Source organism: Myxocyprinus asiaticus, chromosome 37 (genome assembly GCF_019703515.2).
Source record: "Myxocyprinus asiaticus isolate MX2 ecotype Aquarium Trade chromosome 37, UBuf_Myxa_2, whole genome shotgun sequence".
Classification (NCBI taxonomy): domain Eukaryota; kingdom Metazoa; phylum Chordata; class Actinopteri; order Cypriniformes; family Catostomidae; genus Myxocyprinus; species Myxocyprinus asiaticus.
In genome coordinates this window covers 27,389,242-27,408,814 of record NC_059380.1, presented here as the reverse complement: position 1 = coordinate 27,408,814, position 19,573 = coordinate 27,389,242, and the positions used below count along the sequence as shown (strand labels likewise).

The window sequence follows — 19,573 nt, the reverse complement described above, 5'->3', positions numbered from 1 at the left end:
GTTATCATAGGAATATTGATTGGTTCTTTGGTGCACTGAGTCGGACTGCATTCTCACCACAAGCAAACAGTATCAGGGTGCAATCAGGCCATCCAATTGTTTTGGTGTGGATCTAAGCATGGTTGCCATGAAAAAGTCACAAGCAATGAAAAAGCATACTCACTGCATTGTCACTGGTCTTTCCTGAGAGTATGGCCCTGGCCTTGGCTTTAGTCAGGGGGAAGTACTTCAGATAGGATTCGTACAGATGCCGGGCCAGGGTCCTGAGATCGGCCGACTCTGGGTGCATGTGATCTATGTCAGTGGAGAACTCTGCCAAGAGCTTTTCTTTCTCGGCCTGGGGCATCCGACCAAAGCGAATGGCTGGGAAAAAAACAAACAAATAGACAGTTAAACCCACCCCAAGTCCCAGATCCAACATGTTTACAGTCTTTGCTAACATTTTTGGTCTGTGGGGATATGAGTGGGAGTCAAAGACAGGGAGTTTGTTTTTAGTGTTTTGGTATGTTAGCACAGGTCATTATGATCATTTGAAAAAGGAACATTTCAAAGGGATAGTTCACCCAAAAATTAAAATTCTGTCAGTATTTGTTTATAGATGTGTCATCTTTTTCTGCAGAACACAAATGAAGATTTTTAGAAGAATATCTCAGCTCTGTAGGTCCATACAATGCAAGTGAATGGTGGCCAGAACTATGAATCTCCAAAAATCCCATAAAGACAGCCTAAAAGTAACCCATACAACTCCAGTGGTTAAATCCCTATATTTTGAAGCAATATAATGGGTGTGTGCAAGAAACAGATCAACATTTAAGTTCTTATTTACAATAAATCTCCACCTTAACCAGCCCCTACTAGTAGGTGGTGAAATGCACAACGAATGCAAATTGCTAAAAAACAAAAGAAGATTGTTGTAGTGAAAGTTTAAGTGGAGATTTATAGTAAAAATGACTTAAATATTTACATGTTTCTCATCCACACATATTATATCGCTTCAGAAGATATGGATTTATCCACTGGAGTCGTTTGGAGCTTTAAAGTTTTGGTCACCATTCACTTGCATTGTATGGACCTACAGAGCTGAGATATTCTTTTAAAAATCTTAATTTGAGTTCTGCAGAAGAAAGAAATTCATACACATCTGGGATGGCATTAGGGTGTGTAAATAATGCGAGAATTTTCATTTTTGGGTGAACTATCCCTTTAAGTATTATGTGAGTTATGATGTTTTTTTTTTTGTTAAAATCTAATCAAATTTCTGTATTTTCATACTAAAACTTAAAGTTTAAGACAGTAAACTTGGAATACATATGACAAAATGATGTTTTCAGTGCAGCATTGCATCAGATTGTAATAGCCGCACCTCCAGTAATCTTGACATATTTCTTTACACTACTCTGTCACTACTCAGATACACACACTGACACTCCCTGGTTCTATATGTAATAATTACCTAAAGAATGGGACAGACTGTCTCTTATAGTTTTTACTATAGTGTACAATATAAAGCCACAATGCCTACATGCAGTCAAAAATACAACTTTGATAATTAAGCAATTGGTTTTGTTTTTAATTTCGGAGTTTTAGCCATTTTTCAATTTCTTTGCTTGCTCATGGTTCCTGACCATTTAAGATCTAAGATTTAAAGGTAAAGCGTGTAATTTGCATGATAAAATACTTCCTCCAGTTTAATGTGCATGCAGAGTCAACTATAAGTAAACAGTAATTGCCCCATTACTGAAGTATTTATTTTTTGGTCATAAATAATGCAAAAATAAAAAATAATTAAAATAAAAAATTATAGGAAAAAAAATTGCCATTTCATCTGGTGCTGCTAGTGGCACAGAAATTACACACTTCAATTAAATGTTTGAAAATGGATTATATAAATTTGATGTGATTATATAAACTATGTTATTGATATAAATATACTCATTGTATATTTGCAGCATGGATGATGTGCTGATGTTTTATGATGATGCCTTCACATGTCTGTGTAGTTTATACAGCTTCTAATGCTACCACAACCATCTAATACCAAATTAATCTGTGCATTGTAATCTCAATTTTGTGAAACTCATAACTATTTCAGTTGAATCTAGGTCGGGTGATGTGATCAAAGGCAACTGAAACAAGGACATACCCAATTGTAAACCCATCTAAACCTCTAACGCATTAAGACATAATGTTACCCTGAATATGAACTCTGAAAGATTTCAATTATTGCTGAAATGTATGTTTTTTAGTGTCTTCCGATAAACCTTGGGCAGGTTTTCAGGCCAGTTAGACAGGAAATATGAAAAACCACCCAGAAGACATTTCATTTCAAAATTTAAATGGCAATATTAAAGGAATAGTTTACCCAAAATGCACTCACCTTGTTGCTTCAAACTTTCTTTGTTCTTTGGAACTCAAAAGGTGATTTGTTAAAGAATATTCCAGCCACTCTTTTCCATATAATGAAAGTAAATGGGAACTGGGGCTGTCAAGCTCCAAAATAACCATTAAAATAATTTAAAGTATCATACAAGTAGTCCATTTGCTTAGTCCATAGCTTTGTGTGAGGAGCAGACAGAAATGTAAGTCATTATTCACTGAAAATCTTCCCCTCCACTGAAGCTCTGAAACAGAATTACAAAAGAGGTGCGTGAACGGCATTAGTTCTCATGTCTCATGACCAAATGTCATTTAATGGCAGCATATTTCAGACCTAAAGTGAAGGGGAAGATTTTCAGAGAATATCTGTGGTGCTTTGTTGTCATTTTGGAGCTTAACAGACCCAGAACAGAAAGAAAGTCATGCAGGGTTTGGAACAACATGAGGGTGAGTAAATAATGAGACTTTTCAATTTTGGGTGAACTAACCCTTTAATTCTATGTGTTTGTGTGTATTCATGAAAAGTTTTTGGAAACCTTTGATCAAGATTTTCCCTTGTCTGATTTCATTATTTGACTTTGGGGGTCGGAAAGAGTTTGTAAATGTGACATCTAAAGTTTCTAACCCACGCTCTTTTTAACCAAAATGTCAGAAGTTATCTAATATTCTTAATGGTAGGAAGTAAACAGTGTCTTTCATGGATGTGCCCCAACATGCTTCAAAATGATTTTAATTGATACAACATGTGCGTAACTATCACACCTTTGGTAAACCAGCGTATGTCTCACCACCTTTGTCCTGCTGTACGGCTTGGCCAGATGCCCGAGCGAGTGACACAGCATGTTTGTGGCAGTCAGTCCACGCTTTCATGAATCATTGATAAAAGAGACAGGCAGACAAATCCCAGCCAGATTTCAACCAACCACTACAATGTGCATGAAGACCAGTGAAGGAAAAAATTTGATTAAATGGTAATAAATTTAAAAGAAATGGTGACCAGTCACAGCATCTAAAATATACACTTTTACTTATGGAATCATACTTGTTTTAACCTAAAATCTTTATGTTGATAAAAGAGTTATATACGAAATATTCATATGTATACATATTATATATATATATATATATTATATATATATATATATATATATATATATATATATACTGTATATATATATATATACATACATACATACACACACTTTATACATATATACAGTATATATAATATTTACACATATGAATTTTTTTATATGTATATACAGTATATACAAGCATGTTTTTTTTTGGTTTTTTTTATAACGGGAAACCTGTTTTACTTTGTCAATCTCTTTGACTAACATTTCTGATCACTTTTAAACTGCTATTGTCACACAAAAAGTATTTTTATTTATTAACTGCCCACATATAGTTTGTAACTATGATCTTGAGATTAAAGTATTGAAAAGTGGTGTTCCACGCAAAGGTGTTTTAACCAGGACTTATGTGGTTGCAGGGTTGCAAGTAAGGTGTCACTCTGTGAGGGAAGTTGCTTTAAACCCTGAGGCAGCACACACACACACACTCTTGTACACACGCATACACAAGATCTGTGCACCTTCTGACAGAAATGCCACATATGTTGCAGCAGGAGACCACACAAAGGAAACAACAAGGCATACGAGGCTAAGCGCATTTGCCTCAGGAGGCGTAGCGTTTAGAAGAGTTTGCCTCGAGTGGTTCAAACAGAAACCAGTTCTGTGAAACTCTTGGGCCTTTCTCATGAGTTCATTTTCAGACTGCTCTGTGGGCAGTGGCATCTCACCATTGTGTGACATGCCAACCATCAGGCACTTCTGAAAACGGCAGTACTGGCACTTGTTGCGACTCTTCTTGTGGATACGGCAGTGCAGGTCGCAGTGGTCATAGACGAGCTTCAACCGAATGGTTCTACGGAAGAATCCCTGCCAAAATAAAAAAAAGAGGAATGTTGTTAGGAAGGAAGGGGAATAGGCTTTTTCCTGATGCCTTGTATGAATTCTTTAAAAAAAAGTATCTGATCTATTCAGCTCATTGTCAAGAATCACAATACCAGTTTCTATAGACCAGCCGTCTGAACTCATAACAGCCCCTATATCAGTCAGTTCGACACTAATAGTACAACACTGTTTTTTTTTAGGTGATCCTCTAAAAGGGGAAACCATTTTTGTAAGTTAACCTAAAATATTTGTGTGGTAATATCTAAACTGCCACATATGGTTTTACTCAAGACAAAAATATTATTTTTAAACTGAATGACTGAATCAATCTGACTACACCCACAAAATCATTTTTAAGGTTCAGATCAGGTAGAAAAAGGTCCTTAAAGGGATAGTTCACCCAAAAGTGAAAATTCTCTCATCATTTACTCACCCTCAGGCCATCCCAGATGTGTATGACTTTCTTTCTTCTGCAGAACACAAACGAAGATTTTTAGAAGAATATCTCAGCTTTGTAGGTTGATACAATGCAAGTGAAGGGTAACCAAAACTTTAAAGCTCCAAAAAGCACATAAAAGCAGCATAAAAGCAATCCATAAGACTCCAGTGGTTTAATCGATGTCTTCTGAAGTGATATGATAGGTGTGGATGAGAAACAGACAAATATTTAAGTAATTTTTTTACTATAAATCTCCACTTTCACTTTCATTTCCATATTCTTCATGCATATAGCTTCCTACTGGTCAGGGCTGGTCAAAGATGGAGATTAATAGTAAAAAAGCGACTTAAATATTGATCTGTTTCTCACCTGCATCTATCATATCACTTCTGAAGATATGGATTTAATCACTGAAGTTGTGTAGATTACTTTTATGCTGCCTATATGTGATTTTTGGAGCTTCAAAGTTCTGGCCACCATTCACTTGCATTGTATGGACCTACAGAGCTGAGATATTCTTCTAAAATGATGTGGTGTGAGGTGCGAGACAGTCGTCTGTGTTTCATGATTGCTATCTGGTCCTTCACTAAGGTATAATGTGAGAGGAATGGCAGCCGGTGGAGTTTCTGGTGCCCCCTAGTGTAAAATGGTGCCCCCTCTAGGGAGTTGGTGCCCTATGCAGACTGAGTAATATGCGTATAGGGAGTGGCGGTACTGGAGTAAATGATGAGAGTATTTGAGAATTTTCAGTTTTGGGTGAACTATTCCCCTAAAGGTGAAGTGTGTACTTTTTCTATGATAAAATTTGTTCTCTTATCCAAGCTCAATGTGGATAGGCTACGATACATAAGCCATTGGTAGGTAAGGTTGATTTATCCCAAAAGTGTAAACATTGTGGTTCTGTGATGACATTGCTTTGTTTGTTTGAGAATCCCCTGAGTTTGGGCAGGGACTGTTATTTTGAATTGCCCAATGGCAGATGGGGGAGAGTTCAGGAAACTGGTTTGAAAATAGTAATTTTTTTTCAGTTCTGTTTGGTGTCAGTAGCAATGCAGAAATTGCTTTAACTGAAAAATATATATGTATATATACACAGTATACATACAGTGTATATATATATATATATATATATATATATATATATATATATATATATATATATATATATAAATGAATCAATCTACATTAGGTTAGACAAAAATATTTGAATAAATAGCTTCTTAGAATAACAAATACATTTTGGAACTAATAATTAATAATTAATTAATAATTTTATTTATTTATCACACATTATACATTTTGCACATATACAGTGAAATTCTTTTTTTCAAATATCCCAGCTAAGCTGGGGTCAGAGTGCAGGGTCAGCCATGATAGAGTGCCCCTGGAGCAGATAGGGTCAAGGGCCTTGCTCAAGGGTCCAACAGTGGTATCTTGGCAGTGCTGTGGCTTGAACCCCCAATCTTCTGATCAATAACCCAGAGCCTTAACTGCTGAGCCACCACTACCCCTGCCCCTGCCCCTGCCAACTGCTTGCATTGCAAAGAATATAGATATTGTAAAATACATAAGATACTCTCTAATCTACCTCAGTGTAAATCTGTGCCTTAAAGGTTATGCTTTAATCCAACAAGTAAACCACAGGCCCTTTTAGAGATTACTTACAATATGCCACTTGAGTCATTATGCCCCCAAAGATAACCTGAGGTCTCATGATAAGCAAGCCTTTATCTTAATAATATATGATTAAGAAAGACAAGTACTGCCTGCTTTGGACTTTGGCCAGAAAACAATTCTTGGTTTCCTTTGATTTGACATGAAGTTATGAATAAGCGTAATCAAGACTTAAAGGCACAAATATTGTAAAAATCCATATGGATAGACCCCGACAAACATAAACTAGTATGCTCCTAAATGATAATAATACACATAACCCAAAAGATTTCCATCAGGGCAGATTCTAAGCGCATCCGTTAAGAGTGTTTAAAGTGGAAACAATACAAGGTGTAAAAAGACATTGACCAAATCTATTTTTGGTACATTTTTAGATACTCGCATAGTCACAGGCCAGCTACGTGCAGTATTTTTAGTAAGTACAAAATTCATACAGATGTGAGAAACATGCACACAGGAAAAAGCCTTTAAAAAGAGGATGTTTTTCAAACATTTACTGTGCCTCTTGATTTTAAATTTAGAAACATCAGAAGCCAATGATATAAATAGTAAGGTGCAAAACCGTGGCTTTGTATTATCAAACAATAAATTGGCTGAACCCATTTTTAAGCATTCTTCACATTGTTAAGTGATGGGCTAGTGGAACAAGACCTGCATTTAGCCAATTACTCTTATGAAACATAATGTGGTTGTACCAATTTTAGTTAAAGTACAGTATTAAAGGAACATTTGAAATGTAACATGTTCCGAACTGTGTTTTTCATACAATTTGCCTACAGATTAAAAAGTTCTAGTGCAGTCCTTTTTTCAAAGAATGCAGCATATGAACAAGGGATGTGGTACACCACAAGGTTTGCATATTTTAAAGGATAATCCTGTTACAGATTCTTTGCATCAATGCTTTTCATGAGTGATCAATGTACATCATACTCTGTTTTGAAAGATATGGAGTATTTCTGTAAGATGTATCATCAAAACCATATATCTGTTGAGTATGTGGGAGTTATGTGCACCTGAGATGTCTGGGTCACCCACTCACATGATTATTCTTATTCAGACATATCTTTCTGCCCATACATATTTCTGCCACAGTGGAAACTTGCCGAGGGTTTCGTGGTTGAAGTGTCAGACAGGTTTAGGTGCTTCAGGCATGGTAGGGCAGTTTCTGACCTCATCTGCATGTCTGAGAATGAATTAGAGGTTCAATGTTCTAAATTTATCAGAATGACTGGAAGAGCTTAGGTTGTTCAGGGCATCAACGTATACAAATGTTCAAAGCTCTTAGGTATCAAACGTGCTGTTGCCTGTGTGGGTGGTGAGGCGTGATGGCTAAAGATCTGAGCTGGAAAGCAAAGGGGGGTGAGTTTGAAACCTGCATGGTGTGATCCACAAGCTATCACCATTCTGCCCTTGATTAAGACACTAAACCTCAGGTTGCTCCAGGAGGATTGTCCTTTGTTATACTGCTTTGTAATGTAAGCCGCTTTGTTTGGATAAAAATGTCAAATGTCCGTTAGGGCTGTCAATTTACTGCTTTAATTTAGTTCAATTAATTCTAAAAAAACAACACAATTCTGTAATAGGAATTTTTTCCTACCACCATAGCTATTCCAGTTTGAAGTACCACCTAAATTCAAAGCCCACATTATATGCAATTATTTTGATTAATTAATCAGCATATCTTGTAATTAATTCAAAACTTTTTTTTTTACCCTACACATCTCTACGACTCCTAACTAAGCACAGCACAATAAATTGACAAACAATAAAAGTTATCTCTTCCATGTAAATCTGACTTTTTGTCAACCAGCCACGAATGCTACAAGAAAAAGGGACAGGACATTTTTTAGATTGTTTCGGTGGTTTCTATTTCTGTTGTGTCACACTGGGCAGCCCTGCCCACAGTGAACAATCATTGCTCCAAAATCCCACTCCACATAACATGTTAAAGGAATAGTTCACCCAAAAATGAAAATTCTCTGATCATTTACTCACCCTCGTGCCAACCCAGATGTGTATGATTTTCTTTCTTCGGCAGAACACAAATGAAGATTTTCAGAAAAATATCTCTATTGGTCCATTCAATGCAAGTGAATGCTTATCAGAGCTTTAAAGCTCCAAAAAGCACATAAGGGCAGCATAAAAGTAATCCATACGACTCCAGCAGTTTAATCCATATCTTCAGAAGTGATATGATAGGTGTGGGTAAAAACACAGATCAATATTTATGTCCTTTTTTACTCTAAATTCTCCTCCCTGCCCAGTAGGTGGCAAAATGCACGAATAATGCGAATCACCAAAAACAAAAGAAGACTATGAAAGTGAAAGTGGAGATTGATAATAGAAAGTGACTTCAGTATTTATCTGTTTCTAACCCACACCTATCATATCACTTCTGAAGACATGGATTTAACCACTGGAGTCTTATGGATTACGTTTTTGCTGCCTTTATTGTTTTTTGGACCTGCAAAGTTTTGGCCACCATTCACTTGTTTTGAATGGACCAAGAGAGCTGAGATTTTTTTCCATAAATCTTTGTTTGTGTTCAGCAAAAGACAGAAAGTCATGCACATCTGGGATGGCATAAGGGTGAGTAAATGACGAGAGCATTTTAATTTTTGGGCGAACTATCCTTTTAATCATCAAACATGTTCTGATTGGATGCATTTGTGCCACATCACTGTTAAAGTAGACATACTGAGTTGCTCCAAAATCAATTTGCTGATATTATTAATTGTTTCAAGAGCATGAACCATCAAAATGTATTTATTTGTTACAGAGAGACATTTTTTCATTCTAGTACCAAACAGGGTCTAAAGTAACAGAAACTGAAATGAGATTCAGGTACCAGGTGTGTGAAAACACTGAGTTTCTAACCGTACCTTACAGCCCTCACAGGCATGAACACCGTAATGAAAGCCAGAGGCCTTGTCCCCGCACACGCGACACTCAATATTTAACACTGAGGTGGATGGGTCTTCATGAGGTTTGGAAAATGACAGGCTGTTCTCTGCAAACTGTGGTGGGGACTCGGGTTCAAGTTTGACTGAATCTGAAAACAGACCGAATGAAGCAGGCTTAGAATAAGAATTCAATCAAAACACGCAGAAAATACAACTACTATATTGGTTTATTCTAAATATTACACTAAAAACTACTGATTAATTACATGAATACTCTGTGTTACTGGAAAAGCATTATGTACATTTTTACCATATGAGTATTTGTCTGACAAAGCTCTTTTAAATCATTGATTCTCAACTGGTTTTACTTCAGGACCCAGACTGGACATCAAGTGGCGACCCAAAACAGTACTAAATTATTTATCGTACATAAGTAAACAAAAATGTCCTTCAAACATTGATACACAAACACTGAATTTAAGACCTTGTCATACTTTGGGATTCTTGTGCTCTGTAGATGCTCTCTTCAGAGTAGCTGCTATCTTGCCCTCTGTAGTTGCATTCATGGCTTCTATAGTTGCCCTCTTGCCCTCTGAAGTTGCCTTCCTGCCCTCTGTAATTGCTCTCATGAGCTCTGTAGATGCTCTCTTGTACCCTGTAGTTCTCTTGTGTTCTGTAGCTGTACATGTGTGTTAGATCCATCATGTGTGGCATCTCGTTCTGTGGTGGGCTCGGCTCATACTCAATCCCAGATATATTGGTGTAGTCCAGCATGGAGAAGGGCTTCATGTCCAGTGAGTGTGAGCTATCGTCAAGTTCCTGCAGTTCCAGAGCACTCAGACCAAACCCCACGGGCCAGGCAAACGTCTGTGTGTCCACCATATCTGCCAAGAAGGGACCAAACTGCACAATAAGGCCAAAGGCAATTCTGTGTTCCAATGATAACATCAACAACAGCACAAGTGAATTTTCCAGATCATTCTCAAAATGATTTCTCATACAGTCCGTCATTTCATATTTTAGTCTTTACTGTTGTTTTGAACATTCCCTTACAGAAATGACTAAAATACCATGGCTATATATATATATATATATAACACTCATGTTGTTCCAAATCTATGACTTTCTTTCTTCCACGGGACACAAAAGGAGATGTTAGGAAGAATATTTTAAACTGACAGTGTTGGTCCCCATTCACTTTCTTTGCATCTTTATTTTTTCTTCCCCCAAACAATGAAAGTAAATGGTTATTAAGGCTATCATTCTGCCTAACACCTCCTTTTTTGCTCCACGAATGAAAAAAAGAAAGAAATAAAGAAAAAAATATGGGTTTGGAATAACATGAAGGTGAGTAAATGGGGACAATTTGCAATTTTGTATGAACTATCCCTTCATAATGACAGAATCAACCTAATTACATTAGTTTACACACAACTAAAGTCATTTTAGGTTGGGTCAGGAAGAAATAATGTTCTCATCATTTACTCACCCTCAAGCCATCCCAAATTGGTATGACTTTCTTTCATCTGCTGAGCACAAACGAAGATTTTAGAAGAAAATCTCATCTCTGTAGGTCCTCACAATGCAATTGAATGGGTAAAAAAAAAACATAAAAAGGCAGCATAAAAATAATCCCTAAGTCTCCAGTGGTTAAATCTATATCTTTTGAAGTGATATGATAGGTGAGGGTGAAAAACAGATCAAAAAGTCCTTTTTTACTATAAATTCTCCTCCCTGCCCAGTAGGTGGCTATTTGCACAGAGAATGCAAATCTTGATGTTCTTAATAAAAATATTTTTTAATATTGAACTGTTTCTTTCCCACACATACTGTATCATATTGCTTCTGGTAATTTTGGTAACCATCCATTTGCATTGTATGGACCTACTGAGCTGGACTATTCTTCTAAAAATCTTTGTTTGTGTTCTGCAGAAGAAAGAAAGTCATTCACATCTGGGATGGCATGAGGGCGAGTAAATGATGAGAGAATTTTCAACTTTTTTGAGAATTGCTATGAGAAATGTTTGTGAGGGATATCAACAAATTGAACATATACTGAACACATGAACTATTGGAAAGTTCTCATGTCCTATGGTGTGACATGCTTTACTCCACATAAAACTATTTTAAACAGCATTTTGCTAATTCTTTTATAAATATTATGCATTTGTATGCACTAAAAACCTCATTAATTGAGACACTACATGGAATATTTGTACTTTTAAAAATAGCATTTGCCAGACTGCAGGACCATTTACGTAAAATTGGCAAAAGGTGATTAAAAATGCTGTTTTCAAAAAATATACAATCTTCCTTATACATTAAACTTGAACCATACTGTAAATAAAAAAATAAAAAAACAACCTCATTGACATGTAATACATCAACTATACGCAAAAACTGCAAACCCTAGAATTTCATAATAAAAAACCTACAACAAATAAATAGCAAATCACACCAGTTTCTACAGTGCATACATTTCAAAGTGACAGCTTTGAGAGTCTAAAGAAATAAAATTAGGTCAAAGGTACAGATTTACAGTTTTTTCTCTATTAACACCTCACTTATCAAGTCAACATGAAGACATGCCTCACTACTGATGTAAATGACACTCTGCGACTTGTGCTGAGTCTAAAAGTGTTTCAAAGTGTGAGCATTACACCAAAATAAATGTGTTAGACTGGGCTGTATACACACTGGTTATTTGAAAAAGGGGACCAAAATAAAAACTGCTCGTGAGCACTGCTACCATCAGAAGATGATACCACCAAATGTGAAGTATGAATAAAACTTTATGAGCTATTTTTCTCCTTTCTTGCATTTTCCTGTCTATAGAAATACAACATTTGCTATATTACGTATATATGTAGATCATTCAACAAAACAGGTGCTATTTGTGTTCAGCATATACTATACATGTGTAAAAAACAATGAACAGCTGATGTCAACTTTTAGTGTGTTAATGCAGACATATTTTGTTTTCTAACAAATCTAACAAAAATATGGTAACTTTATTTTATTTTTCATGTTTGTTTTTTAAATATTTTTTCTTTTCTCTCTTCATGACAATGTATTTTTGTCTGTCCCCACCTTTGTGTTTCCAATATCTTTGGTTAAAAACTAAACTAAATATATGGATATTAATTATCTTTAAATAACGATTCATATATCAAAAAACATAATCATCAAACTAAATCATTTCAAGAAGTGTCTTTTTTAACACTTTCTCATCTGTTGTGTTATGTTTGTCCATATAGGACAATCTTAAAATTTCAACCCTGTTACCATGATTTTGTATAGTAAATAAGGGTGTCGATTTAACATGTTATTTAAATGCGATTAATTCTATATAAAATAATGTGTTAAAACAATAATGCAAGTAATCATGCCACCGTAATAAGGAATTTTCCTACCAATGGAGCAATTCAAGTTTGAAGTTCCACCTCCATGTTTTTGCGAATCTAAAGAAATAAAATCAGTCTGCTGCTCAGTCAGTTGGGGGCAGTAAGCGCAGGTCCAAGTGTACAGGAATTGCGCAGCTGTACAGACAGCAAACCGACAGCTGATCAAAGACAGCTGGATGGAGCAGAGTGCAGGGGGCATCGTCTCGAGACATGTTTTTGAAAGTTTCAATCAACATTTAACTTGACTCAGCATCCTAAAAACTTTCCGTTTATGGCTAAAGACACTAAAATCAAGAGAAACACGATGCAACCACAGATGCACCAAATGTTTCAAAAACATGAATACAACTGTAAAATGGATCTCTGTGGATGGTAGGCCAGTGATATATATCCCTATAATGTTCAATGATATGGATATAAAACAAACAATATACTGACTTCTGAAACAACTTTTTGTATTATTTAATCAATGCTCTACTTGTCTGCCACAATAATGTAATGTCTTTGAATTATCTGAATGATTATTATTATTATATTTATGTTGATTATTACATATTGGATTTTCTTTATTTGGGGGCCTACTTCAGCAAATGTTTATACACTATATGGCCAAAAGTTTGTACACACCATATGTGCTTGATGAACATTTGATTTTAAAACCTTAGGCATCAATTTCCCCCTTTGCTGTAATAACAGCTTCCACTCTTTTGGGAAGGCTTTCCACTATACTGTATGTAGTAACATGGCTGCAGGGATTTGCTCTCATTCAGACACAAGGCTATCAGTGAGGTCAGGAACTGATGTTGGTCGATGGGGCCTGACTTACAGTTGCTGTTCCAGTTCACCCCAAAGGTGATCAGTGGGGTTCAGGTCTGGGCTTTGTGCAGGCCAGTCAATTTCTTCCACGCCAGACACAATAAACCATTTCTTTATGGACCTCACTTTGTTCACAGGGGCATTGTTATGCTGGAACAGAAAAGGGCTATCCCCAAACAGTTGCCACAAATTTGGAAGCACACAAAGCCTAAGCCATTACATAAAGAAACATTAAGATTTTTCTTTACTGGATTTAATGGAGTAACCAAATTCATTAATTAGACGGGGGTGTCCACAAACTTTTGGCCATATAGTGTATGTGTGCTTAATTGTGATTAATTCGATTAATAATCATTACATCATGTCATTAATTTGATTACAATTGTAACTGATTGACAGCCCTAATAGAAAACAGTGGATAACTGGGGGTTTTGTAGAAATATCAGCATTCAATTGTCTTTCTGAGAAGCGCCTTGCAGTTTCACAAGGCTTGTATTGTCAAATTAAACTGTAAAACTGTCAAACCTGTACTTTCTGAAGGCATAATATTATCATATCATATATTTGCATTTATTAATTTAGCTTAAGACTGCACAATGCAATTTATTAACACCTAAACACATTATTTATCTGATATCATGTTTTAAATCACCTTATCCATAAAAGGCACCAGTTTCATAGCATGATCATCACAATTCATTAATCAAAGGTATTGTAAAAAATCATTCTCTATGATATAGGCTAACTGTAAACACAAACCAATGGTAATGATGTTCTGTGATATACTCAGATGCCATTTTGCTATATTCTCTCTAAATAATAGCTCTGCTATGAATTTTGTTTTCATGTTTTGCTTTCTCCATAAAATTGTTTTCAATATTATTGTTTTTCTTTATTTTCATTGCAATCCTGGCACAATGTTAAGCTATAGAGACATTTTTGAGACTTTCTATGCAGTATAGAAAAGGGCCAATCCACTGGATGTACTGTACACAGGGCATTATATTACAATTGAACAGTCCCCTGGTAGTAGAGGCGATGGTTTAGAGAACGCTTCAAAACATTCAAATCATTATTATAAAACCAGAGAGATCTCCAAATGCTTTATTTTAACTTGTACCTGTATACGCTTTAGTACAAATTTCAGAGAGGCAGACGTGCTAAATAGAGAACACAAATCCAGAGTGCCACTGCCACAGATTGTAGTTGATAATAAACTGAAGTTTAACTCAGTTGACCCATCGATGGCCTCACAAACAGTTGATTGCATCTGCCTCCACTATATCGACCCAGATTACTAGATATAATCAAGGACACTGATTGTGTAAAACTACTATTTCAACCACACAGACAAAATTTTGAAAACTACTTGATTCTCAGTATTATTCATAATGTTTAAAGGGATAGTTCAACCAAAACTGGAAATACTATTATCCTTTGTTCATGTTTGGAGATTTTCTTAGTACTTGGTTCGTCCCCCTTTTGCTTTCCTAACTGCAAATCCCCAAGCTGGCATGAACAAAACCTGATGATCCATGTTACCCAACATGATTTGAGAATGTTCCAAAGAGCATCTTGCGTGCTTTAATAGAACCAAGGAAATCCGACTGTAGAGCTGAGGAGGGCGGGGCCGGGATGGAATGAGACATACCCGGTCCCCAATCAGCCTGATGGGGCGCGAGGGATAAAGGCGGCCGGGGACGACAGTTCGAGAGAGAGAGAGAATTGCAGGCAGCTGTACTGTGTGGTTTTTGGTTGTGTGTTTGTTTAAGTTGTTTATTAAATTATTATTTAAGTTGTCAAGCCGGTTCTCGCCTCCTCCTTTCCACTGAACCCCCTTACACTGGTGCCGAAACCCGGGAAGGAGGAGGGATTCCCGTCGCGTGGTCCTCGATCACTACTCCACCCTCTCAGGCGGACTGCAGCCGCTCCTCCCCGGGCGGACCGGAGTCAGACCTCTGACCCCCAGCGGACAGAACGCCCCTCCGCGTTCCCGGCGTCCTGTGGGGACACTCCTCCGCCACTAGTGATTTTGGTCTTAATTTTTTTCAGTGAGTTGCATAAAAACTTATATCTGACTAATTTAAAACCAAAATGTAAGACAGCAGACCCCTAGGCTAACTATTGTGTACATTCTATTTTGCCATGGAAAACAACTGTCAGTGGGGGCTACAGTTGAGGGCTAAAAGCAAAAGGTGCATTCCAGTTGACCGTTACGGTCTTCCGAAGTGGACTTCACATGGTATTCAGCCATCTTAAGGGAGATTCCAAACCGAAGGGAGTGTTTATGTTCAGTTGGAAGGGCACTTCAAACGGCACAGGGAATAAGTGTACATCGATACATCACTTCACAGGAAGTGGAGAGGGAAATTTACTCACCAGTCAATGTGAACCAACAGAGTGCTGACGCAGTTTGTCTAAAATAAACGCTAAAATCAAATAACCGAAAGGAGTTTCAGACGCTGTCATTTTAATTAAGCTTAATTTACCTCAGGTGTGCTTTCTATGTGGTTGTGCTCGAGTGCAAAGCGCACGAGATGCGACTGTTACATCCATTGTCATGAAAATGTGTATATTTTTAACAATACATTTTTATACGTATACACGTGGATGTATTATATATAATTATATATGTGGATGTACGGTTATTTATTGTACATTTATATGTATTTATTATAGTATTTATTGTGAGTATATTGTGTCATCTTACTTGAACCCTATGATCAGCGTGACTCAAGCGTTGTCTGTGTTCGATGACGTTTCAGAGTATTCCAAATTAACAAATTTGGTCAAGTGAAGTGAACTTTACTTGATATCCCATGCGTAGTGAGTAAGAAGCAGTGAACACTGCGTAGGGACCCTGCGGATTAGAACACACCTTTAGTCTTTTTAGCAAGTCAGTTCTCCTTGGCGGCTATCTTTGGAACTTTATTTTCTATGGTTACAAGCAGATTAAAAGAACAGCTCCTATCTACTTGAACGGGAAAGACTGAAATCTCTAAATGGTTGGTCAAGATTACGATCAAACCACATATTTCAAATCAACAGTCAAATCTGACAACACTGGTATCATAAATTGTGCTTCTTTACCACAGATTACACACACACAAAAAACATAATTTTCCCAGCTTATATAGCTAATATGCATGCCTGTTCTCGAGTTGATTGGCAGGCAATGTCTGTATCTAAAAAGTGATGGGCTCTTTTACCTGTAAAGCGAGACTTCCTTTTCTACATCTGTTGACTGTTCCAATTTCCCCCATTCAGTTTAATAGAAGTAACCTGTGTGTGCTAAATAGTCTCTGGCTAAAAGGGGCTTGAGTTGAGACTTTGTAGAAGACTTTGACAAAATTCCTTGTTTTTTTTTTTTTTATTATTATTTGGTTTAAAATCAATAAATGTGTTCATTAGAATCGATTTTGAAGCATTGTATTCTTCTAATAGGAAATATTTTAAAACTGTGAAAACTGTTTTGGGCGCACACTGTCAGCCATTTTTTTTTTTTTTTTTTTTTTTTTTTAAGATGTTCAGTGTCTTAATTTTGCCACAATACAATGCAACTTACGACAGCTACTAAAGACAGCTGTGAGCTTGTTTTATGCAACAGGTTTTCTCTGGTGTCTTTAGTTAGTCAGACAAATTGTTAGACACAATCTTAAGTTAATGGCCATGTTTGTTGTCTAAAATTTTGTCTTAATGAAAAATTTTGTCTTAACAATATAACTTTTTCAGTCAGTTGCATAAAAAATTAGATTGGTTTAATTTTGTTTATGCAACTGCCCCAGGTTGTATTATCTCTAGTAGACTCAGACTTTTGCACCTCACTGTATTTTAGTGATACTGGAATGGTTCCCAATGACTTTCCAAAAATACCAATAGGTTTTCCAGATCCCTAATGTCATTGGCTGAGTTCTTCCCCTCTGACTGGTATCTAAATAGAGAGCAAACGCCCCAACACTTACCCTCACTACCAATTGTCTTTTGTTAGTAGGGCGAACAGCTTTTCTAGGTATAGTGATCTGTAGAAGTGCCTATTCTTAGTAAAGATAAAGTTTCCGTTCATAACATGCCCATTTTGCAATGTGGTAAACATCTCGGACATTTGCTCTAGTTGGCGAATGATATTGTAGCATTGTCAGATATTTTGTTTAGTGAGAAAAACTCCTACTCCTATGAGTCAAGTGGTTGAAAACCTAGACTCAAGTTTTGGTTGAAACCACAAGCCCATCAAAATACAAGGTCAAACCTAAAAAAACAAATTTCACGGTTGTATTGTACACCGTAGTGTTGATTTCTACATATGAATGTTTTTGATTAGCAGTGTTCAAGTACAGTAGGGTCCACATTGAAAATCTTGAATTCAAAATCTAATTTTAACCTTGAAATATACAGAAAGTTTTAGGATTTTGAAACATTTAAAACAAAGAAATGTTATGATGTTAAATGCATGCAAGCACAAAAGATGCACTTTGAAATATATTATCAAATCATGCTGGACAACATGCATCATCATGTTTCGCACAAAAATCCATGCCAGCTCGAGTGCAAGCTGTCAAAAAAGGAATAGTTTACTCAAAAATTAATTTTTGTGTACATTTACACACCTCATGTTGTTCCAAATTCGTATGACTTTCTTTTGGTGGAACACAAAAGGAGAAATTTTGAAGGATGTTGACATTCTGCCTATCGTCTCCTTTTGTGTTCCATGGAGGAAAGAATGTCATACGGGTGTGGAAAAACATAAGGATGAGTAAATGATGGAGTTTTTGTACATTTTTGTTGAACTATTCCTTTAAAGCAAAGGGGGACATATCAACATTTTTGTTAATTTTAGACTTTTCAATCAAATTGTTATGCTGATAATAATTTGTAATGACAAAAACCCACTGAAACCCAAAGTATGTGCAGCTTATCACCAGCCAGCACTTGTAGATTCTTTTGTTACATAATTCTGCTAAACTGTTGGGGACAATGGGGCTCTCAACGCATCTAATGTTTCATTGGACGAAACTGTTTGCGCCAACATGACGTGCGAATAGAACATTACAAAACATGACAAATTGTCAAAGTTAATGCCCTGTATCTGAACAAAAGACAACAAATACCACGTGGACCAGCCCTTAATAGACAGTTGTTTAGATTTGCGTCGTCCAATCAAGTCTGAGCTTGCAATGAATGTGGAAGCTGAGATTGACTACAATGACTGCAAACAAAGATTCTGAAAGGCTGACTTGCCCTGCATGAATCTGTTTCCAACAAAAGCAAAATTACTGAGGTCCCAATAATTACCAAAATTAATGTAAAATTAGATTTGTATGTTTTCTGAAGAAATTAGAGTGGGGACTGCCTGTGTTGTAAATGGTTGCTAATCCATTGCTACACTGTAAAAAATATAAATAAATAAAACATTTGTTAAATTTACGACAAAATATTCGTTGATGTGGTTGCCAGAAGTTTACCGTAAAAATTATAGTGACCATGTTTCAGGCTTTATGGGATGCTTGCATATTTTACAGTTCACTCCTGTTTATATTATTCAATGCTATAAACTTATAGCATACTATAGCATTATAGTATACTACTCTTATGAAACTATAAAAGTCAGCTTTTCACTATAAAATGTATTGTTAATCACCGTAGCAACTACAAAAGTTAAAGTTCATCAAGAGTGGCCCTGCAAGAAGCAGATAGAGACAGTGTTACTCAAACAAACACAAAACACCATCAGGGTAACACATGTGAGTCTGTGACAATAATATACTGTACATGAACTAAACTACATAAAATATAACACAAAACACCCCAATGTACATAACTTAAATTAAAAATAAGAAAAAACATAACTATTATATAATAAATACAATTAATTACAAATATAATTAAATGTAATGAGTCATGCAGGGATGTCTGGGAACGCCCGATTATTGTTTTTCACCGTGATTTTAACAAAAGTTTACTGTACATTTATTGTCTTGTTACACATAATATACATTTTTAACATTA

General features: G+C 36.2%; 1 protein-coding gene across 3 annotated transcripts in view; it reads right to left on the bottom strand.

The window, feature by feature from the left end:
- LOC127427834 (peroxisome proliferator-activated receptor gamma-like) overlaps positions 1-19,573 on the bottom strand; it is a 41,470-nt gene that overhangs the window by 6,195 nt on the left and 15,702 nt on the right. For all 3 annotated transcript variants that reach the window (XM_051675654.1, XM_051675653.1, XM_051675655.1), the window contains exons 2-5: positions 9,845-10,234; positions 9,330-9,499; positions 4,181-4,319; positions 164-363 (exon numbers count right to left, since the gene is read on the bottom strand). In XM_051675654.1, coding sequence (XP_051531614.1) covers positions 164-363; positions 4,181-4,319; positions 9,330-9,499; positions 9,845-10,232 — 897 coding nt within the window. In that variant the 5' untranslated portion in view covers positions 10,233-10,234. The remainder of the gene's footprint in view (positions 1-163; positions 364-4,180; positions 4,320-9,329; positions 9,500-9,844; positions 10,235-19,573) is intronic.